At 40.9% G+C, this 24708-nt stretch overlaps 1 protein-coding gene across 4 annotated transcripts; it reads right to left on the reverse strand.

Moving 5' to 3' along the window:
• Positions 1-1012: 1012 nt before the first annotated feature.
• On the reverse strand, positions 1013-23900 carry FAM168B (family with sequence similarity 168 member B). 4 transcript variants are annotated; one of them, XM_068421132.1, is made up of 7 exons: positions 23749-23898; positions 16848-16928; positions 13181-13264; positions 8127-8269; positions 7007-7184; positions 5525-5654; positions 1013-4208 (listed from the first exon to the last, which is right to left on the reverse strand). In XM_068421132.1, the coding sequence occupies exons 2-6, from the start codon at positions 16915-16917 to the stop codon at positions 5542-5544; spliced, it is 588 nt and encodes a 195-aa protein (XP_068277233.1). In that variant the 5' UTR covers positions 16918-16928; positions 23749-23898; the 3' UTR covers positions 1013-4208; positions 5525-5541. The 4 variants fall into 4 exon arrangements, with proteins under 4 accessions (XP_068277233.1, XP_068277234.1, XP_068277235.1 ...); XM_068421133.1 differs by lacking the exon at positions 23749-23898 and adding an exon at positions 23083-23102; XM_068421134.1 differs by lacking the exon at positions 23749-23898 and adding an exon at positions 21243-21262.
• Positions 23901-24708: the final 808 nt, after the last annotated feature.

A 24708-nucleotide genomic window follows, 5' to 3' on the forward strand; every position in this document is an offset into this window, starting at 1 on the left:
GACAAAATACAGCATTAGAAAGCCGACACTTACAACGAGAACAAGCTGAATGAGCTTAAATCTTTATGTCTGTTGAGCAGGTGTTCACCAACACTGACAGGAGGATTAGTGGACTGCTCGTGACCCTCCGCACCCACTCAGGTCAGCGAGCGGCTCCTGCCGGAGGGCTGGGGACAGACCCTGTCCCCCGCCCACACCACAGCCTGGGCAACGGCACGTCACCAGCCAGCAACCACAGCATCTGCCCTCCTTCCCCCAACTTCCAGCTGAAGCATCACTACTGTTCGTGTTCCTAAGATGGGAGGTTCCACATACGTGGTATTTACTACTCTCTGGCATGAGTTTAAGCCTAGAGTTAAGTGGTAGTATCCGATCGCTGTGCTCACCTATTCAAGCAAAAATGTGTTCTAAACCCAAATGAACGGTGTGTAATAATACTGTGCTTAAGCACTGGGGAGTGATCCCAAGTCACTTCTGACCATCTCTTGCTCAGATACCTTAGGTGGCCTTACTACCCAAGTAGCAGTGAAGCCAGAATGCTCCATGAAGAGTAGCCAATGTTGAGTACCCTGGTATACAACTCTGTACCATGAACTATTCTCAGACAACACTAGGACAGGGTGGTACTTACGGGTGGTGGTGGTGTTCTGTTTCATTTCTTTTTCAGTGGATGAAGCAATACAAGGAAGGACTTCTACTAAAATAAAGCATTTTTTTCATCTACCACCGCATCTAAGCTTTTAACTTGCATAGTACACTCAAAAAGCAGCTTTCTTGAACAGCATTCCTGCACGTCTCCTAGAAACTTCAAACAGGAGATAGTTACAACAAGCATAAGCAAGATCTAGTAGTAGGTTCTGTTTTCCTTCCTAGTGTTTCGTTAACAACCACCACACCACTAACTGACTAGGGCTACATGTTTTTGGTGCCAATTATTAGCCATTTTTCTTTTGCTGCTGCTACATTTAGAAGACATTTTCATCAGTTGTGACTGACATAGGGAATACCTCAGTTTTTAAAAAATACTTTTATCTAAACTCAACACCTGAAATTTGAATTAAAAAAAAAAAACAACTTTCTTGGACTTCTCTTTGTTATTGCTGCAACAGTTATTTTCAGTTCCAGGTTTAAAGTAGTACTTTTTTTTTTAATCATATAAAGCTGCCATAAAAATTCTTTCATTTTTTTTGTTGTTTTTTTTTGTTTTTTTTTTTTTTTAAAGAGAAGCTTGATCTGAAATGTCTCTACTGCACTAGCTCTTTTCGTTTGCTGATGAGCTCTAGTGCAAACACATACTGCGTATTTATTTATAAAGGAATTCTAAATAGGGAATGTTATATAAAAAGCAGGAGAGAATGTTTCGTAAGACCCTCACTGTGTAAACGCCTATTTAATGATGTACAGTTTCCCCCGCCGCAGTTTTATATCCATGCTTTCTACTATTTGCAACAAAATACCATTAAGATAGTTATATATACACGCACTCCCCCCCGTCCCCCTGCACTGTGCTTTTGGTTACTTTCCGTATCAGCTCCCGGAGACATGCTCCCCCCTCCCCGCAGATGATAACCGCCCAAAACCAGAAGGTGCAGCACCTTTTACAAAGGTACAGTTTCCCCCTCGTGGATGAATCCCATAATGCAACTTAGAAAAAAAAGTGCTCAAGTAAATGAGACTGCCTAAATGTTATGGAATATACAGAGACCAACTCCAAGGTGACATTTAGGAATCTGAAGTTAGAGCAAAAAGTTATATTAATTCCTTGACTATTTATCTATTGCAGCATTCATGAAAGTTCTCTCCTATGACTTTGAAAGCTTTAGTTTATCAGATGATGAGACAGGAGACAGCAAAGCTTTGAGCTTGTTCTTTAGAGCTTCTCCCCGAGACAGTACGGTTTCATACCTCAGCTCTTTGTCAAAATCACACTAAGACCACAAAAATGTCACTCTCGACTAGCTAGAACGGGCACACGGCCTGTACGCGTGCCCACTGTACTCCCTGGCACACCCGACTGACCACAGCTGCAGATCTGCTACACCAGTGGAACTGTTCAACAGACTTGAACGAAGCAGTACAGATTCAAATCAGTTTGTCTGGGGTAATATTCTGCTCCATATAAAAACATATGGAAATCCCTAAGCTGCAGTAAGTGCTCATGAGTAAGGTTTAAAGTACTTATTCCAACATAGTTATGTTCAAGGCATTAGAAATAAGGGGGCTGTCCACTGACAGTGATTCATGCAAAATAAACCTAAACTTTATTTAATTAAAAAAAAAAAAAAAAAAGGAAGTACAAAACATGGAGAGTGCTTACTGTAAAAATAAAGTTACTGCAGGCTCCAACCACCAACGGGTCAGGAAGGTACGTAAGCCTCCCACCAGGCAGAGGACTGGAATGGCAGCGTTAAATCAGCACTGATGCCACCCTGAAGTAGCTGCCAAACCTGTATAGGAGCAGAACACCCCAAACCAAAGTGTAACTAGATATACAACTTCAAAAAATTACTTCTGAATGGAAATGAACCTACAAGAACAATACAGCCTGATACACCTCCGTGTAAACGTTTAAAAGGGAACAACATTTTATAATCAGTTACTGCATAATTTATTGCAGGCAGAATGCATCCAAAAAAAAGGAAAATCGCATCTTTCTGGAACTGTAAGTCAAGCAGGTTTAAGAAAAACCTTGAATTTATGTGCAATATTCAAATTTAAAAATTTAAAATCTCCCCTGTAACAATTTTGGTATACAAATGGGTCCTAAGGCTAGCCCTTTATCCCCCCAGCATTTGCTTTGAGGTACTTCTTAAAAATTGAAGTTGCAAGAAAGAATATCACAAGTGACTCATTGCAATGAAATGCTAATCTGCAGTCGGTCTTATTTTACGTGCTTCCAAGTGCAATTTAGGAAATAAAAAAGAAAATACTAAGAAAACACATCAAAATGCTGTAACCAACAAACGGCTCCTACTTCAGTTACAAGTATTTTCAGGAAAAAAAAAAAGGAACAGCTATTTGAAACCTCTATATTCTGGCAGCCCTACTACAGCAAATCCATAGTCCATACTGCAAGTAGCTAATCAGGAAATTGTGTTAAAATGATTTGTTCCCCTTTAACATCTCATCAGGCACACAAGCTGTCCTCAGAATAACACGCAGCTGAACTCCTCCTGTTGTAGAAAACCCGAAGTTTCTGAAGTTTCAGGAAAGCAAGCTCCACCAACTGCACATACATTTTCAACTGACTGCAACATTCTTTAGGAAAAACAACATGGATTTCCTGAACTGAGAACTAAAAGAAAGTGTTTTTCTATCAGTCTGTGTGGCAGTCTCACTTTGACACGTCTTGCATCATATGAAAGATAGTACTGGATACACATCTCCCCAGGACATGCAATTCATTACGCAGGTGATGTCACCTCCTACTATTCCTAGCAGCCAGTTTTGCCTCAAGGAAGTCTGCTTTATTTACTGGCACGCACAGCATTACCTTTGTCATTTCATTCTGATCCTAAGAACATCTGTATAACACTGAATCCATATAATGAAAATGAAAAGGTATGAAGTAAACTAATTGTGTGCGGGATTTCTACAGCTTGTCTGACTCATTTTCCAGTCACTCCAATTTAGTAGTTGAATTTGAAAAGAATACATCGCTTAAATAAAAATATGCCCCTTTTAAACTGGCAACTCCACCAACCTGAAAAAGGCCGAAGCACTTACCTAATGTATATTATGGTATTCAAGGAAGAAACTCGCTTTCATGATTCTACCTTTTAAGACCCTGCACACATTACAACAGTGCATTAGTGATACAAGTTGTAAAATACTATTCAGTTCCTTTGGATTTGCATATGATGGTTTTTGCATCAGTCACTGCAGGTAGATTGAGCAAGCTTTGTTTTTGTGTTTTAACATGCATTCAGCTAGATATGGATCAGAATAAATTTATACTCCCTTTTTATCATTATAATTAGCTAAAAAATGGCAAGACAGTCCACAAAACAGGATTTGCTTTAAGACTAACTGCTGGAGTTCCAAGATGTAAGATATGCAGCACTGGAAAATCTTCAGTGATCAGGAATTAGTAGTGTTTAGCCAAGTGTTGAAAGCATTCAGAAGAAAAGTCCTGGTTGGAGGCATGAGGGCTTCAGCACCAACTTTTAAACCTCAATTTCTTGATTGCATATCTCCCATCTTCAAACCTACATTAAGAGGGGGGGGGGGAAAGTAGGAAATATTCTCAATTACATGAAATACTATTTGAGTGTGGCAGAACATTCTACCACTGCACACACAACAGATGTTAAGCATTACATAATGGTACCCTAGCACTTATCCAGTCAACAGAAATCCACAGGCTTTAGGGTCAGAATTCACTACGTGGATTTTCTCCTGTCATGTCCATTCCAGCTTTCTGTGATCACTAGTAGTTTTGTCGTAAGTAGAAAGTGCAATATTGAAAAGGTATTTTCTGCTAAATTTAATTATCAGCAGTCGTGAGTGTAGTCAGAACAAAACTCTCACTTTTTATACTTATGTAATATGACACTCTTGGATGAAACACTGTATCTGAAACATTTCAGATCTGCAGACTGATACGCAGCATCACAGCAAAATGAGAAATGGCTGTTGCATTACTAACTCAAAGGGAACACAGTCACCTGTAATCACAGAACTCTGGACTCCTAACCGCTGAAACAGGAATCCAAAGACAGTTAAAACAAAGTTAACTTTGTCATGAACTAAACGGACTAAAAATGAGTATTTCTAGTTCAGTTGGTCTAACAAGTCCTTATTTCAAATGAAGTTGTTCTCAATTTATGAGGATCCCAAAAACGTTAGGCTTTGTGTCAGTTTGACACATATTACGCCCCCAAAATCCATCCCACCTTATAGCACATTTCAAAATTAAACTCCTTGAAACCCATGATCTAAATTTTGGCCCAGACTAGAAACGATCTTTCCATGCTGACTGCAGAAGTATGAACTGAGACTTACCTGAAACAGAGTGAATATATGAAATTAACTCAAGGTTGTGTATTTGTTTCAGGAGCTTGTGAGAAAGTTTCACCCTCAGAGCAAGGTAAAACACTTACCTTGCCTATGTATTTAGCCAAACAAAAATAAAACTAAGGTTACACACATTGCTTCATTCAAGAATCACAGTACTGCTGAATTCAACAATTACCAATGAATCCAAAATACTGAATACACTGAGTCCCAGATGTATTTTAACGAGGCAAACTTGAGGCTCATTCTTTCATATTCAACAATCATGAACCATGAAAATGTTTCACAACTTCTGAAGATACAGACCACTGAAGAAGTCCCACCAGGCTTCTCTCCTTTGCAGGGTACAGCTATTACATAAACAGTAATTTCTGTGTATTCTTTCTCAATCAGAACACTGCAGAAGCACCCCAGACTGCTCACCTTCTGAAAAATCTCCCCGACAGAACCTGCAATGCTGTCATTTAACAGAAAGACTAACTGCTTTCAATCTAAATCGGTAACTTACACTGACTGCCAGGATGATCACCACTGTGGGGGCACATAACTATAGGTTGGTGTTCCTGGAGCCCGATATGTGGGCATAGTAACTGGATGAGGGGCTACTGGAGTTGGGGAATGAGTTGTCAACAAAGTACCTAGGATGAAGAGAACATTTTTTCAGTAAGCATAAACTCTAGTACAGAGAAGAAAAAAAAAAAAAAAAGGAGAAAAAAGTTAATTTTAACAACAATTACAGCTTGTTCATCTTCCGATTTAAAATTACCAGTATCATTTTGCACTCCAGCCCCAATCTTCCTTCAAACATTTATGCAAGAGGAACATTTGGATGTTTAGTCCAATGCACACAAAGATACTCATTACTCAAAAATAGCTCTAGCAGAAACCCTGCAGCATAAGCACTATTCACTGCAAAACTTTTTCTCACAGCAGGCTTTACATGCCATAAGAATCTTTGATAGTCGAGATAACTTGACTGATAAATCAGAATAAATCAGTTCTTGTTTGCATTATTCCAGATAGGTTTTTCCAGACTACAGGGCTTCAGAAACAAACAGGCTGAGGTAGCAGGATCCTAACCGTCTTACTCCACAGCTCTTTGTAGAGTAAGTAACAAACACCTGGGAAAAGCTTGCACACATACAAAACTCCAAAGTTAGCTCTGTTTGTGACACATGATTTCTAGTTTTGAGATTCCTCAAATTAAATGAGAAATTTGACAAGATAAACCCCAGAATTTTAAAATAAGCTGATGGCTCTCCTTTTTTTCAATTACTGAACTGAACATCCTTTGACTGAATGTGGACGTTTCTTTGCGAGTTAACACCCACCGAGTAACGAAGTATGACACCCCCTCAGTAACCACTCACAGGTGAGTCTAGATATTGGTTAAGCAACATTTTCTCCAAAACACAACCCCTAGAAGAGTGTGGCATTAGGAAGCAGACATCCCTAACCACTGCCTAATGCACAGAAGACCTGCAGGTAGAGCAGACACATAAAATGTTATATCTCAACATACAAAGGTCAGTGATATGAGGGTGGGCTGAGAACACTGCATTTTCCTCAGCCTTAAGAGGGTGCTGTTTTCAATGACGCAGAGTTATGTATTGAGAAGAGGAATTTAGACTCTTGACACTAATAAGATGCAAATCAAAGGAAGCAAGATTAAGTGAAATTCCATTCAGATATAAAGATATATCAGATAAAGAACTATTTTACCATAATACTAATATTTGAAAAGAGGATGCGATATCTCCATCCTTAGAGATGACCAAAATACCACTGAACAAGCATGCAGCTTAATCCAGCTAGACCCACTTCGAAGATGCTGGACTAGATAACCTACAGAAGTCCCTTCTAATCAAAACAATTTTATGATTCGGCCAAGTACACCTCTGGCACCACATTTTTGTAATGCAGCTGTGTTCTGTCTCGACCTGAAAGGAGAGTTTCATCAAGAAAACATAAGGGTTCTAAGCTCACATACCTGCTGACATTGCCATAGTAGTCCCAGCCACCATCCCCATAGTCACACCGTTTCCTCTTGGTGGCGGAATCGGAGCAGGGTACATAGTTGCTGGCATGCCGTTAGGCTGCACGACTGTGGTGTGGTGAATTACGTGGGGTGGTGCTGCATACAAAGGCTGTGTGTAGTAAGTGCCTTGCTGTTAGAGAAAAGAAGTAAATTAAGTAATTATAGTATATCTGGTGGGGAAGACAAATGATGTCTTCTTTCATGAATGTCTATAAAATAAAAGGATTATTCTAAAGATGCAATGTATTTACAGAGCAGATGCCAAAACATTCAGCTACTCCAATTGCATTTCACTGGCAAACTTTTTAACATGTAGTCCCTTTTTAAGGCAGTTAGGATAACATTCAAAAGCAGGGACCTCTGTAGAACTTCAATGCTGACTGCACCTTCAACAATAAGGGCTCATTCATCATTCATTCCCTTCATTTCCTATCTTTTCATATATTAATTCATGACAGAACTTCTCTCATTCTTTCACAGCTTTTTATTCAGCTGCTTTTAGTTAAAGCACCAAAGGTTTCTGACAAATCCAAACACACTAAGCAGATTAGACAAAATCTGTTACGTGCTTATTAATTCCCTTCAACTACTGCATACACGCCAGGCAAGTTTCCTCTATGCAAAAAGAGGGCCAACTTTTCCCCAAAATATCATGTTTACCAAAGTGGTTTCATTCTACCCTTTCTAATAGTTTTCAACAGTTTGCCTAGTACGAGGCTTGGTAACTCCCTGAATCACAAGAGAGGCTTCCTAAAAAAAATTTAAAAAAGTAATTTTTGACAAAATGAAATCGGCATGTGGTAGTTATAGCATCCAGCCCGCATTTTTAAACTACTGAATCTAGTGTCTTTTCATAGACTGAACACATTATCAGTAAGTGCAGAGTAACTGTCATGTGAGAGAACGTAAAACTGCACTCTGTAAATCACTGTATTAAGAATTCTTACTGCAGGCAGCTAAAAATTCTCCCCATCCATGAAGAAGTAAGTGTGATGTAAAGTTAAGAGTTCAAGCAGATATTACGAGGTAAACAAAATACTATCCAACGAGTTTTCTGGTTTTGTTAATTTACCTGTGCATATGGATTCTGCTGTGGGTAGGCACTTCGAACTGGGTACACAGCAGTCTGGTAGGGATTCGGTGACGAAGAATATGGTGGCACTGCACCACTCGTGGGTGAGCAAGATACTTTATACGGGGTGCCTGGTGTGTAACCTGAAACAAAGGTAAAGCTGCATTAAGAACATGAAAAACAAGTGTCAGTACACCGCTTGCTAAAGTCAGGGCTAACAATTTTCTTTATTTCCAAATTCCTTAATCTTCATGTGAGTATTTAGTGGGCCAGCCTCAATATCCAAGCACAAGTTCCATCGTTTACATAATACTGATGACAGTCTGAAAATAATACTTGACTCTGTCAACTAAGCATGAAAAGTCAACCGTATCTTTGCACAATTCTTTTCAAATCTATGGATATGGGATAAAAAAGCGGATTTGGATTTTCATAATAGTATCATTAGATACTTGGATTTGGTATATCAGGCAGCATTTCTGTGTAGGAGGATTTGGTACATGTTAATACCAGCCCAGTTCTCAATGCACCCCAAATTGTACTGGCAAAACATCGTAACGGTTAACCAACCTGCAGTTACCTTCTGTAGAAGATGATATGGCACAAGAATAACTTAATTTCAAAAATAAGGCCCAATGTAAAGAGCTCGAGATGGATCTTTCAGAGAACAGAGAGACAATCTGTACCTTCCACTTCAACTTACATTTATTCATATTTGTTTTCTGGCCTTTTCTGAACTGGCTAAAAAATATGAGAGGCCATACCTTTAAAACACAAGCACTGCAGAGTTCATTGCAACTGCAAATTAGACTCCAAGGCACTTTAATATCTTTAAATCTCCTTTTTGTGTATTACATATGTAGACATATCCTTAATCATCACTTAAGAATTATTTTGATACATTATAGTAAGACTACAGATGCCACCCAAAAGAATTATCTTGCATTCCTATTACAAGGCCCCCAAAATCAGTCTGCCTTGTACATGTTGGGAACTGTTCAATTTTTTACAGGGATAAGTAGCAACTGCTGGCTCAGACCCTGCTTAAAGACAGTTCTTCCGTAGTTTCTCTAGCCTTCATCAGACGAGGTCTCAGGATAACGGAACAAGGGCTTGTTGAGGCATGGAAGAGACCTACGAAAAGCACCATTGCTGCTGCACGCTACACTCCCAAGATTATAGGGAATACAAACACATTAGCAGCAGCATCCACCAGTAATGACATGCAGGGTAGTAAACAACTGGCATGACCTATTCTGGAGAAAGCATCAAAGCTCTAGCCTGTGCTACGCCGAAAAGATCTTTGGTCTCATGCAGGTCCACCCAAGTAGGAGACACAGCACCCACAGATACAATTTCTGCTTAGGTGGAACTGTACAAACTAGTACTAGGGCAACAAAAGCAAGAAAAAACACTTAGTAATTATAGAAAAAAATAAGACTATCAGAATAGAGACTAGGTTGACTTTAAAAACTGTCTAGAATATGCTGACTTCAATACAGAGAACAGATCTGAATCCGTACAGCAGAGAGAACACTGGCATTTGTGTTGTGAAAAATCAGCTGCGCAGACAGCATGACAGATGACCTTCATTCTTTCTGCAGAAGTCTGAGTTTCTTTCCAATTTCATTCCACCCTTCAAACTGAAAATTGTTATGTTAATGAAGAAACAGGTTTACTTTGTTTTTCTTTTTTTTTTTTAAATAGGATTTATCACCTTTAGAGACACTAAAGAAAGCTACTGACATTAGCTACACTAAAGAAAACTTACACTGACGTTTTGTTTTTAGAGATCCTAAGTATCTGACAAATAGAGCATGCTGAGGAAGTAACTTCTATTTCTAGTATGGGGAGCTATTTGTGTTGAAAAACTCAGCTATAAAATGCTGAACACGAAGCATCACCACTGAACTCAGTCAAGCCCACTCTCATTCTAAAAGCCCACTAATACAGCTGCACAGGCAATTTAACTTTCATTCTTGCAAAGTGGTACATCTGTACGAGAGGTAGTCTGCCTTCCCATTTAATTTTTTTCTCCCGTACAGGGAGCAAAGACCTTAAAAAAAACACCCAGTTTCTCAAAAACACAGACATTTAAGAAAGACACCTGTAAAAAGCTGCCCTTTCTGAACAGCAGTGGCACGGCACAAACACTGCTGTGTGATGTGAATTTACAAAAGCTTTGATTCTACAAACAAGTAGTTACACCAGAAAAGTTAAAAAAAAAACCACAAACCTGCTGTTAGGACACAGTACTTCAAGTTGTTATCTGCCTGAATTAGAAGATCTGGACATTTTGAACTTCAGTTGATAGCTTAAAGAGTAGCTAAAAAGTTAAAGCTATTCTTAGTTCTGAAATAAAAGCTTATTTTGTATTCAACAGCAAGATATTCAAAAGACATTCAAAGATGGTATACAATGACTTCTATACGTCTTTACTCCTTTGTCACACAAAGTGAAAGATTTCTCACCCTAACTTTGTTATATTGTGTAAAATACATTCCAAGATTAACCAATGCAAACTAATCTGACAACACGATTAAGCCTAACAAGTCAAGAATCTTCCCCAGAAACCACAACCTTCTATTACAACGTAACTGACACAGAGGAAAAAACCCAATCAACTGGATAAAAACATTGGTCTCACGATTTGGTAAATTGATTACGTGCAGCTTATCTTCATCTTCCTGCAGCAGGATTTGCAACCTGCAACCAGTAATAAGACTGGAACTACCGTTCAGTTATCTGATCCTAGGATCAAAAATTACAGCTACTCCTCAGCACAGCTGCAGGAGTCCTGATGTTGTACACAACGGAGCACAGAAGGCAGAGACACATCACTAAGGTAATCTCAACATGAAACTGAATGGCCTATTAGTAATACAAGCTGATAATAAAAGCCCACATAGGGTTTTGATTCCCATGCTGAGTTACACCCCTGATGGGAACTTGAACATCACTCTCAAAAGTTCTTAAGGAACCCACTGCAAATGCAAGCTGGTACCCCCTAGATATGATACTTGCACAGAGGCAATACCCTGTCCACAGGATAGATTTTTTTTAATTACTGCAACTTATAATATCCACCTGTTTCCCTACCTTCAATTCAAGACCGAAGACAAACCAAAATCAGTTCTGCACTCGTTGTGCCTCTGAGCAGCAAACTGAACAGACACACAAGTTGTACCAACTAGAATACTCCACAGTGCCAAGGAAAGCTACACACTTTTGACAGGTTCTGCAGGCAAACGTTTTAGATGACTTACTCTCTTGTCTCAGTCACTTCTTGAAAGGGTGCGACAGCAATCAACACAGAGCAACTCACAGCCCTGCGGAGAGGTGCACTTCTAACCAACAGTATCATCAGTCCTCCTCACCCGTCAGAGTCTGATTGCAAAAAAACCCAAAACCCTTCTGTTTTCCTTTGTGGGACACAACGATCATTCAGCTTACAACGCTGTATACAGGACTTGAAGCTACAGCTGTGAGTGAGATTAAGACTTCATGTCTTACAGGAGTCTCCTGGTAGTTAATGAAATGTCATATGTTACGAACACTGAAATTCAATACTGCAAGCAGGCTTCCACAACATAAGCTTCCCAATTTCAAGCAGCATCCTTTCTTATCCCTGTAACTTACACGAGGGCATTCAGGGACATATTAGTTTGTGTGCCATGTGCATCTCTGAAAAACTGGCATAATACATGCAAGTGGAAGAGTTCCCGAAGATGGCTCAGATCTACATTAACAAAGCCATGTAAGGAATTCCTTAGTATGCAAAATAACCACAGGGAGAATACCGGTCTATCAGACGTATGTTCCTGGTTTAAGTGGAAACCAAATGCTACCAGTTTCTGTTTGGTTTCAAGCATTAGCACATCAAAATAACCTTGTATTAGTGAAAGCAGAACTACATAAAAACAACTTAGGTGAGAACTTTGGTTTCTCTCTTGTCTGTTTTTCCATCTCCCTTTTCCTGGCTCATCACATTCCCTTTCCCTTAAATGACAAGCATGCAAGCGTAGTTACCTAAATCCTCCCCCAATATCCACTATGGACAGAACAGTTTTACCAAGTAACAAGGCTTTCTAGACAATTAGTTTGTGGAAGACAATTTTAAGGGTAGAAAGAAGGCAGCAAGCTGAACCTGGAAAGAGATATGATATAAGAAAAGGATGAAAAAGAAGAATTTTGAAGACAACTGACAGAAGAAAAAACAGGAATGTAGAAACGACCAGGAGGATGCAAAGCAAGCAGAATCAAGAAGGAAGCAGTGAAGGGAAACACGATGCAAACCTCAAGTATCAGCCTGAAATAAAGAAACACCAGCTAAAACCTCAGCTTTTCCCTTCTCTGAAGGTGAAAGCAGTATGACTTAAGACAAGGTTATACTCATTTTAATTTATCAGATGATTTCTTATGAGTCACATTCAAAGTAATTGTCTTCATTTAGTCCGCACCCAGGGCTAAACAATAAGCAGTTGTTCTGTCACCCAGTATCCCTTCCCCAACAGAGAAAGGGAATTGGGAAAAGGAGGGAGACTCCTGGGTTAAAATTTAAACAGATTTAATAAAATCAGGAAACCAATATCGATGCTAACACAAAAAACCACAAAATTATACTTAGCCCACAGAGGGGTGGCAAGTCCCTCCAGGGACAGCAATTGTTGAGAAGAGAGGAGAAGGAGGGAAGGGAAGAGAAAGCAGAGCAAAGAGCCCCTCCCCATACCCAGCAGCTTTCCCATTTATAGTGAACCTGATGTTAATGTTACAGAATACACCGGTGGGCCAGTCTGGGTCAGGTGCCCTGGATTTAACTGCTAATGGCCTTGATCACCATCCCACAGCTGGCCACAAACTGAAACAGAATGAAACAGAAACTTGATTCTATAAATTTTAACCCTGCAAAACCAGGACAGGATTGTAAAACTTATCCCACAGCGTAAGTGTTATTAAAACTTATCCCACAGCATAAGCCCCTACAGCTTTTCCTTTCTTGGTTCTAACAACTTCCAAACTTCAGGTTACCGCTTTGACATACCTATTACACATACCTGTTTGGAAGGTAGGATTTGCTCCAGGATACATATTAGGGGAATAGGCAGGAGCAGCCGCTGCATAGCCCATTGGGAAGCCAGCTAGAAGAAAGAACATGTCAAAGTTATTTTCTAGAGTGACTGAACAGTCTAACTAGTCTTTACTCTCAAAGGTTCTTGCTGTACATCTTTTAATTGAGATGAGCTAACAGATGGCCTTCAGTCACACCTCCTCAACTAAAACACCAGGCTCCTCTTCTCTCAAGCCACCTGAAGCTGAAGGCTAGATGAAGGGAACTGCTAAGGAGTCACAAGTGTCATTCTCCCTTACATCCCTGTTTCAGCAATCTCAAAGTTGGCCCAGTAACTTTAAGTTAGTTGGACAACAAAGTTTTGTGCAACTATCCAACCCTCCTCCCCTCTGAGTTTTAAGACCTAATGTATATAAAATATTTATCTGAAAGGACTTTTTCAGAAAAATAAATCCCTAAAAGTCAGAGTGACTGACTCTCCAGATCAGAAATATTACAAGTACAAAGCAACCTTAGGTAGTCCAAAACAGTTGTTGCATCTGACACAGATTTGTTATTACACTCAGGTATCAAACACGCTCACCAGTTTCAGGCGTGTATTATGATAGTTAACAGTAACAAGTGATTCACTGAGGTATCGGCAAAATGTCAGGTAAACACTTCCACACCAGCACACACGAACCACTATGGCTGAACTAACATCGCTATATACTGGCCTCCAACATAAGGTAAAAAAAAGCATTAGCAAAAGCTACAGTTACTTGAAAGTTACAAAGTTTGCTTAGATTGTAATAAGTGAAATTGCTGCATTAATCATAGCTATTAATTTTTCCAGGAACTTATTTACATTATTCCAAACTGTAGAACTGAGTAATGTCTGTATTTAGAAAGACAGAGTTACTATCACATTTTTGTTAGCAATATATGAACATTTCAACTTTTACAGATAAAAGGCAACTACTATTTGCATATTCACTGTCAGGCTTAAAGCTGCTAGTTTTAAATTGCTATTCAGATCTGAAGGGTTTCTATTTTGCAATAAATCCCTGAGTCCTTAGCAATTAATCCTAACATCAAAATTTCCTTAGCTCAGGACTATACACGCTAACCTAGTTTTGTAAAGCACTCTGTAAACGTATCAAGTCACATACACTTGGCACTACTATTAGGTGGTCAGCATGGATAAGACTAAGAAAAGCATTAGGCTTAAAAATCAAAGGTAAAAATAACATATCCAATTCATAACAACTTTTCAGAGCGTAAACAGCTCTTAAGACGTCAAATTCACGAGCTGCTAGTGAAAAGCTTTAGTACAGCTTTACACATTATTCAAACTGACTACACATCTGCAACATTATTTATGTTGTATACACTTTCAGTCCTCTATTCTTTCTTCACAGGTTTAGCTCCACAGTGGAGCACTCTGAGCTGCTCAAGAAACAAGTCATTTGTGAAAAACATAACTACAACAAGCAGCAGTTTTAACTTCTACACAGAACTTGCATCCATGTGAGAACATTTGGATATTGATTCCTTGCTACAGTAAATCCATCCAACCACCTCAAACAGATGTAGTATAATATAAACAGCTATTAAACACGCAGCAGCTTTAGAAACACAGTGCCTTTAAATAATACATTCCACCTAGCGATATGTTCATTACTTTCTATTACCATGCAACCCTTGTAAATTCAATGATTCTGAATGGAGAATCTGTAGCTTTTACATTAGGAGAGGCAAAGAAGGGAGATTTAGTCATGCAACAGGTTTTTAAAAAAATCCTAAAATGCAAGTCTACTTGTCATTTTAGAGAATGTGTGTATCCCAGGATCTTTAAGCCTGAACCAGGCAGCGCAGCGAATGATCTGTAACAGCATAACACTGTAGAACTTTATATATAAAGTTGTATAAATTGACTGACTTCTGTGAAGAAGACTTTTAAGTGATCAACTTGTTGCATGACATTTAAGGCACTTCTGTAATAACTCTACTTCAATTCCATATATTTTAGTTATGATAATTTACAATCAAGTAAAGACTGGCAAATATACAGTACTTACATAACTCAATACATAGTCTAATATGTATAACAGTAGAATAAAAGATTAGAAGTTGTAATGTTGTTTAAACTGCTATTTATGAATCTGCAATAGTGTATCTTCCTAAGTAAATTAAGGTACTACTTACAATTAGTATAAACAAGAGCTTCAGTGCAATGTGTAAACAGTTATAAGTACCAATTAAACCCTGGTTAATACAAACCTGTGTTTAGAAAATGAATAAGAGACAAAAATACAAAGTTGTATTAAATAATTCATAATAATCTGCATCTAAGGCAAAGGAAAACCTTGAAAAAGCAATCTATTATGAATACAGAAGTAACTGTAGTGTAGCTGATATTAACTAGTAAACCACTGCTGTTTGCCTTATAAAATTACTGTAGTCCATACAACTAAGACAGTTACAGAGAATAAAACCATCCTGCAGGACTTCTGGTTACACAGCATCAGCTTTACAATTTATTACTGCACCATTTCAGACACTCAATAGAATTAAAAACATTGCAACACAATTTGGGTTTTCCCCTTATACACACTACAGAAATCAAGAAAGGTACACTAGTTCGAGGAAAAAATTAAAAGTACCTGAAAAGCTAAAATAAATTAAAAGGTTTTTGAGACAATCAAGTCAACAGTAAAGAAAACTCATTTATGCAGCCGCATTTAGAAGAAGAAACAGAGAAAAGTGGAACAACAAAATAGGAACTCCAGTACACTACCTAAGCTGACAAACAAATTTAAAAACTGTAAATACCAGCAGGAAAATCTAGTACAGCTATAAAGAACATAAACAGTAACAGTGCAGAATGATTTCTAGCTCCCAACACAGACACCAACTAAATCACAGAACAGCCTCTCTGTAAAAGCAACAAAAGTTTAACTGGTTATGATACATAAAATCTGAGCTGAAAGACCCTCCAGCCTCTCCCAGGATGGAATAATTCCCTTACCCCACAGATATCGGGGGGGGGAAAAAAAAAAAAAAAAAGACTACATCAAGACATACTGCTTGAAATGCCCACGGAGGCACACAGCCCTTCTCTTTGCCCTTTCTGGAAAGTTCTGTCCAAATCTAATTATTGCCTTATCCAGCTTCGGAACTATGGGGACATCAGAAACGAAACCTCCTCACACACACATTAGGAGATGAGGGGAAAAACCCTGGTGAGAAACCTGAAGCCAAACATGAAGCAGAGAAAGCAAGAAACACATTTAATTTCTATTTTTAAAACATTTTCTGGCTATTTTCTTGGTGCCACCTTCGACGCTATGCTTCGGGCACTCATAAAGCAGCATAAACAACAGTTAGAAAGGTTAACAGCGCCAGTCCACTAGCAGCAGAAACAGACTGACTCCTCTTCTTGCAGGGTGTAATTATTAGAGCTCCTAAAACAAGCTGCTTTGGAAGAGATATTGAAGTTAGAAATACAACACAACAACTAATATGACTCTTGAAATGTCACTTTTTAGATTTAAAAAAACCCACCCAAATCCCAAAACAGATGACCATACATTAAGCCATTCATAAGTGACTTCTTGATTGTGAACAAAGATCAGTGCAACTGAAACTCATTAAAAAACAGAGTTACTTACCTGGATAACCAATTCCTTTGGCATTTGCATAGGGAACCCCAGAAGATCCAGGGCTATACACAGGATTCATGATTTCAGTAACTGAAACAGGGAGGAAAAAAAAAAAAGAAAAAAGTATTTACTCGAGTATAGGGAAAGCTTGAAATCTCAGCAACTAAAATGGACATGGAAATGGGGAAAGGCATATTGGAAGACAAAGTAACAGAGAAAAAGGCAGCAATTCCACTACTCATCAACACTAAAACTGTAGCTACAAGCAAGAGAGAGTCCCTGCAGAAGTAAGTTTCAAAGCATCACAACCCTCAATCGGCTAGAGAATGTCTCAGGAATGAAACATTCCCTGTTGCAGAGCATGCTTTCAAAATATTTCCATCCCCAAGAGCTCCCCCATGGTGTGCAAATCCATAACCCACTGCAGGAGTTCACACATGTTGGACTTCTCCCGCCGTGTCATCTATCCATCACTTATCACCTACCTACCATCTATCAATCTTCTTCCCGTTTATTTCTCGAAGCATCCAGCCAAGGGATGCACTTATTTATGGTCTATCGCTACTGGCATTTCAAGCCTGGGATTCCAGTTCTTTACTAGCACTAAATTCATCAACAATCAACAGCCCAAGTACTGCAGAAGTTAAGGGGCAAAAGACTTTCGGTATTAGACAGCTCGCTCACGTTTGTTTATTTGTGTACTTGCTGCTAAGCTCTTCAGAGCCTATGACAAGCTGTCACTTGGGTCCAGTCATTTCTGAATTATGTACTCACACACCGAAAAGGCGCCTACGGCCAGCATCACTGGCCGGAATAAAACCAAATCCCCAGTTTCAAAAAGGGTCTTGTATGTAAACACCAAAGAAAATAAAATTGCATTGAAGATGCATCTCAAATTTTTCCACTACGCCCATGTACTTCCAGGAATATAAATCACTGCAGCACAGCTCACAAGCAAGCCCACCACGTGCCTCTTAACAAGAGCAACTGCTTTCCTCATATTTCAGGAAAAAAATCCCCGTATTTTAGCGCAAATATCTTCAATCACCTGATTTTCTGGATATATTTACAGATTTACCACTTTTCTTCCTGCAAGTGCCCACTTTTCACTACAAACAGCCTCTGACAGCAAGACAGGAGGGCACACTATGAAACCAGACTTTCTTATTAACTGCGAATATCTGGTAACTTCCGAGTTGCTTCCTCTTCTACGTCTTGAGATGCTGTCTTTCTTAAGCAAACAGCGTTAAGCAGCTTAACACAGTTTAACAGAATTTTGTAATAAAGTTTATGAAGCAAGAAAGTAATAATTACACATGTACTACTTTAGTTATAGAATATGTTACGGCAGGAACCTGAGTTAAGTTTATCAGTACAGCTGCACTGATAAACCCACATTAAGTGACTGTATAAAGCGTAAGTAGTTTGCTTTTTAAAGTAACACTAAAAACAGCTCCGTGCCTAGTACACAACAGAAAAGAAATATTTGTGCAAAATTAGGAAATCAGAAAGTAAACGCTGTCAGAAAGTTTATGGTCAAGTTTCACAAAACACTCAAACTCACTCTAAGGGAATTACAAGATTCATCTGTTTATTGGACTTTCCCCTGCCCCACAAACTTCACAATAATACTAACTTAAATAGAACTGCTTTTATTTTTTCCAGCTTCATACTTGATTACATATCAAGACAAGAGAATCCATTAAGAATGAATTAAAAACCAAAAAGCCTGCCATTTACATTGCTTAGTATGAAGACGGTTCCCCAGAGAAGCATGTTTTAGTCACCTGACCAACATCAAAAAAAGTTTTTTTGCTTTTTTAATACACAAATCTCTTCAGAAGTGTTCTACAGCAAACTAGTCATCTTCAGGGATAAAGCATTATTTTCCACAGAAGGCCCGTGGAGTTCCAATAGCATTAACTCTGCTGCACCATAACCAACAGGCGTATTTTACAGGACTAGCACTGCACTGTAGCAAGACTGTTCTTTTCTCCCAGACTTTCTTCTGTGTATCCTCCTTTCTAAATAACGACTCTCATTTACTTGAACACTTTCAGTCTGTTCTCTTCGTATTTCCCTGCACTTCCTTCTCATTCACATCTCTGCTCCTCTTTCAATGCTGATTTTGTCTCTAAACTTACAAAACCCATAAGAGGTTCAAGCTTCACTTCAGTCTCAGCATTTCTGAGTTGTGGGATAAAAGTCTTAAGGGAGGTTGATACACCCTTCCACTCAAATATAAACAGCACTCTCCCACACCCCCATATCCCTAGCAAATATGCTGCTCCTCCTTCCAGTCTCTACAGCAATTAGGAGGAAAGAAGACCCTGTAACCCTCTGACCATTCTGAATGGCAACGAGAAGAAAGAAAGAGAACTGAAAAACCAGCAAGAGCACTGTGTGAATATTTGGGTAAAATACAAAAAAAAACCCCACAACCACTAGAACTATTAGTAGGCAATGACTGCAGAACACAAGGACGTACGTTCAGGGGATGGCTTAAACAGAAGCCAAACCAAGCTGAAAAGGTACAGAAAATGAACGAAAAGGTCAGACAACTCATCAGACTTGATCTCTAAGGAAGTGCAGGTTAAGAAGGAATTCCACTTAAGTAAGGGGAAAAAAAAAAAACCTATGGCACCGGGAGCCTGCAAGCTGCCTCTTACTGGAAGCAACGTCAACTTCCACTTCAAATGCATCCATACTTCAGAATTCCTGTGTGTACACACACATTAATTCAACTCTGGCTGAACAGGTATGTACTTTCACCACTTCTGCTTTCACACTCCAGTTTTCACCACTGAAATACAAGTAGAGATCCACCAGCCTACAAAAAGTGCTTACAGTTTTCTGAAGGCAGACAAAACTTCAGATCACTTCTAATTAAAAACCATTATTTTCAGGTTTTCTCTGAAGGACCCAGTATGTGTAAGTATAATTACACAGTATTACCCAGCGGTTGCAATCATCCCACTCTTACCGTAATTTCACTTGGAAGGGCATCTGTTATATTGAAATATGGAACCTTGCAGTCCACTTCCCTGTAACGCTTAAAGTCCACATCAAACGCTAAGGAAACTAGTGTAAAGTGAACCCAAAGAATCACTGCTTTCAACCTTTTTGTTGGCATCCCCTCCAAAGCATTCTCATGCTAATGTATATGTAAATAAGTGTCTACTATGCATCATCTGTATATAAATTGCAGAGAGTCAACTGTATATAAATTACAGTCGACTAATTCCTTCAGCTGAAATGAAGGTAATCATACTTATTAAAGACGCTCTGATTAAAGACTACGCAAGCATGCTTGGGGAGCACAAATGCTTCACCTTTCACTCTTGCCAAAGCCAAACAATCAAACTCAGTTGTCATCAAGCCTGTTAAATCTCATCTTGGGCCAGATACCAGGACAATCATCCTCCTCTTAAATCCGCGTTTCAGGAAGCTGGCACAAAGGCCAACCGCTGCTAATGCTGAAGCTCCAGCACTCCAAATTAGATACGCTTTTGTGCATAGCTTCTCCTGCTGCACTCACAAGGAGTATGTTTCTAGGAAATTCTGCTTTTAAAAATCATTTTACAGAGATACATGCAAAAAAACACAGACCAATGCAAATACCGTAAACCAAACTGCACATTCCTTTGTAGCAGATATTTTCTTCTTATTTTCAAAGTTGTGCAGAAACACTATCAGAACAAGATCTACTGAATGCCACTTTGTGCTCATTTTATGACAACTCCATCACAAGAGTTGGGGAAGACTCTTAAGTACCTTGCATAAAGCACACCATTGTGGTCCACTAATGCTTTTGTTCTTGGAACTTAAGCAGACACACACGAAGTCATTATAGTATTTAACATCTATCCATCCTAGAAATCTTTTAAAATGCCAGTTTCCTATGAAACTGTACAAACGACCCAGTTTCCACTTAGGTACAGTACAATTCCTTAACAAAGTTAATCACCATCTCAGCAATGTTCTACATTTTACCCATTTGATTTCCAGTCAAAGCTTAATAAAGTAAAATGTAATTCCTAAAAGTCTGGTAGTTTGTAATGTAAAAAAAAGTAATTTCCACTGTTAAGTAATAAAGAAAATAGTTCAGGACACTTCTGCTCTTCAAATAACTGACAATGATTAAAGTTTCAGTTGCATTACACTCTGTTAAAACTTCAGCCACCAAAATAGGCCCTTTGATGCAAATCCTAAGCCAAATAACAGACACTTTTGTCACAATTACTATGAAAAAGGGGGCTGAGATCAGCATGCATTCAAGACTTCACGAAGTCTAAAACAACACTTCCCATGCTGCACTGGTATTTGCAGGTAGCACGTGCCTCACTTCTTCCATTCACCGACCTCAAAAAAGCTCACTGAATTTTACCAGGAAGCAAGTATTACCTCAGAAGAGGGCACAGGTTTATGGCAGTCCATGACTAGAGCCAGCTGGAACCAATGCTCACACAGAACTGCCACGCTTCTGGCAAGCAATCCCACTCCCCAGGCTGGGACAGCACAGGCACTCCAACCCCCCAGGAAGTAACATCAGCTACGTCGGTTGGTAGAATTCTGGGTTTTGCTGGAGTTTTTTGGGCAGAGGGTTGCTATGTTTTCCTCCTACCAGCTTGAGAGTGCTGAGACACATCACCAAATGCCTAAGACAGCACCAGTTCCAATGCAAGCAAGGGAGCAGGACTGGATAGTGGCAGTACAGATTGAGGTTGCGGAACCATAGCCTGGAAAAGGACAATTAACAACTTTGCCCAAAGTTCACACATAAAATAAAATACAAAGCTGGAAACATCATTCACATACAACTCTTCCTCCCCTGCTCAAGTTACAAGATGTTCTTGTCATAAAACAGAAAGAATAAGACACCTGTAATCACCCTTCTATGTTTTGTGTGCATGCCATTTTTTTTTAAGACTACAAAGGAATTTTAACTTTTTAATCCTTTCTCTTGAATACAATTCTCATCTGTAAGCCTATTCTACCAGTGGCTTGTTGTTACCTTTTTTTGTTGAATAACAGATTTGAAATACACATACATTAACACCAACACTACTTGTACCCAGTATCAGTAAGAACAGAGACAATATGATTATATATTAAACAATCAGCAGAATTAGTTCTATATGTCATTCGCAAAAAGAAAACCTATACCAAAAATTTAATTCTAAGATCCTGCCCATGAACAAACTTCATTTGTGCATTAGTGGCATTGTTCTATTCTTCAAAAAAAACAGAACATCACCAAAACCTTTTTTCTTCAAAAAACCCACTACCTATGGAAAGACTAAACTAACAGCCCAGTATTTCTTGCAGTCTACCATTTCCGTTGTTGCTACTGCACAAGGGGACAAAAGTTGTCAGCTCCAACCCTTGCATCTCCTGCACAACTTTGAGGTCGTGTATATTCTTATTTCAGAGTGGAGTAGTGCAGCAAAATCCTCAATTCCCCACAGTAAGAATCTTAGAAGCCTGTCTATTGCCAAATTTAGGGGAAGTTAATCAACTATGAGAAACACAAAAAAAAAAATCAAATTTTTCTGAGGAGGAATAAAATTTCCCTACATGAAAGAATCATATTCACAACTTTTTGGTTAAATCCTGAAGCTCTGCTTCTTGGTATACTTGGCATTCTACAAAGCACTTTTTCATTAAGTTCCTTTTCAGTTTATTCCACATTCCTTTTTGGAATAAGAAGAAACTGTCACAAGTTCCAAATTGAGATAGAATCTCCAAAAGCCTCTTAATTCCTCCTACTTTTTAATCTGAAAGTTAAAGTGCCTAATTACTACCACAAAAAGTACAGGTTGGGAAGCGTGTGTTATACGAGCGTGGAAGTTTTATGACACTTACAATTATACCTCTTACAGTAAAATCACATTAGAGCAGACAGAAAGTCTAGTCAAATTAGGTAACATGCACACTGCTACTGAACATTTAGAACAAATTAAGCCCACCTCTTCTCATGCCGAGAGCTGTACACCTCCCCTTACTGAAAACCTAACTTTTCACATTTCTCGGAGCCCCGATTTCATCATTTGGCTGGTGTTTAGGGTTTGGCTCCAAACGTTCTAGAAAAGCGCTGAAAGCACGGTTTGCACCGGGCCTTTTTTGCTTTTTGTCTCACCACTCTTCCTAGAAGCTACCAACGACTTTTATACCTTCCTCCACAGATATAAAGGTGACAGGGCAGGTACAACCTGCAAACCACACACACGCAGCTGAAGCTTACCGACACTGTTTATGTGAAAATCCAACTGACCGATCCCCTCATGACGCTATACTCATTTTTTATGAAGTTATCAACCGGACAATCTTCAGCCCACCTCAGTAATCCAGCATTAAAGACTCCCACGCGTTCAAAACCAACCTACTCCATAAAGGTAACGTGAGCTCCCGGCAGCGACAGAAAGCAAAAGGGGACGAGACCCAGGGGGGCGGCGGGCCCTGCTGCACCGGTGCGGCTGGTAACTGGCTCCTGCATTAGCCCATCACCTGCCACCTGGTGAAGGCCATTACGGACACCTGTTACGGAGCCCTCCCAGGCCCCAGCGACGCTGACGGTTACCCGCTGCCCACACCGCTCTCCCCGGCATCCCCCGCCGCGCTGCCCGCCGGCCCACACCGCTCTCCCCGGCATCACCCTCAGCGCTGCCCGCGCCGGGCCCGCCCCCCGCCCCTGCGCCGGGACCCGGGATGGCGCCGCCGCCGCCGGGGTCGCCTGGCTGGCTGAGGGGGAGCTGCGCGGCGGCGCGGCCCGCCCGAGGCCGGCGGCGCAGGCCGCGGAGGAGGCGGCGGGCCCGGCCTCCCTTACATAACGGGCCCGGCGCGGCGGGGAGGAAGGCGCGGCTCCGGAAGCCGGCGCCACCCGCGGCGGGCCTCGGCGCCTCGCACTCACCGGGCTGCGGCGCTTCGTGGTGGCGGCCCGGCCGTCGCTAGCTGTCTCGCTGCCTGCGTGCGTGCGTGCGTGCGTACGCGGATGCGGGCGGCGGGCGGAGCCGGGCGGGCGCTGCCTGCGCGGGGCGGGGCGGGGGGCAGTGGCCGCCGCGCGACTACGTCTCCTCCGCGCCCGGCCGCACCGAACAACTGCGCACCGACCCCGCGCGACGTCACTTCCGCGGGGGCGGGGGCGCGCGCACCTAGCCCAGGGGGCGGAAGACGCCGTCACGTGCGCGGAAGCCCCCGGGTGCAGCCCCCCCCCCCCCCCGCAGCACGTGACCCCGCCCCCCCGCCGCCATTAGCGCTACCCCCGGGCCGCGGCGCAGCACCGGGCCTAGCGGAGCGGCCGGGGGGCTATAGCGGGTCTGGCCGCCCTCCTGCGGGGGAGGCCCCTGGCCGGCGCTGCCCCGGGGCGCTCGTTTCCGCTGGGGGCTGCGATCCACCGCGCGATGCCGGTGGCAGGGCCCGGCCGAGCGCCGCGCAGCCCCAGCCGGCAGCGAAGCGCGGCACCGGGGCGGTAGTTCGGTGGATGCAGTAACTCCTCATGAACATTAATACTTTTTCAGTAGTTTTTGTTTGCTCAGAGCAGGCAAACGCATGAAACGTCCCTAGAAATGTGAACTACACCGAACTCGGTACAGACAAACACGAGCAGGGCAGGCGGTACGGTTTAGGTCAGGGAGCTTTCTCAGGGACTCCATCCTCCAGCTGACGGGTGCAAGCCAGCCTTGCAGCTCCTAGACCTAGGCGGACCTGTCAAGGTCACGATTTGATCCTCAGACAAAACACACAGACTTCACATCTTAAAAGATGTAGAATTAACCTTTTGTTAAAGCACTAATTATCTGCCAAGGACAAGACGAGATCGCAATGTACAGTAGATGAATTTTGCCCAGAGACGGTGGACATTACTGAACAC

Source organism: Nyctibius grandis, chromosome 32, assembly GCF_013368605.1.
Source record: "Nyctibius grandis isolate bNycGra1 chromosome 32, bNycGra1.pri, whole genome shotgun sequence".
Taxonomy (NCBI): domain Eukaryota; kingdom Metazoa; phylum Chordata; class Aves; order Nyctibiiformes; family Nyctibiidae; genus Nyctibius; species Nyctibius grandis.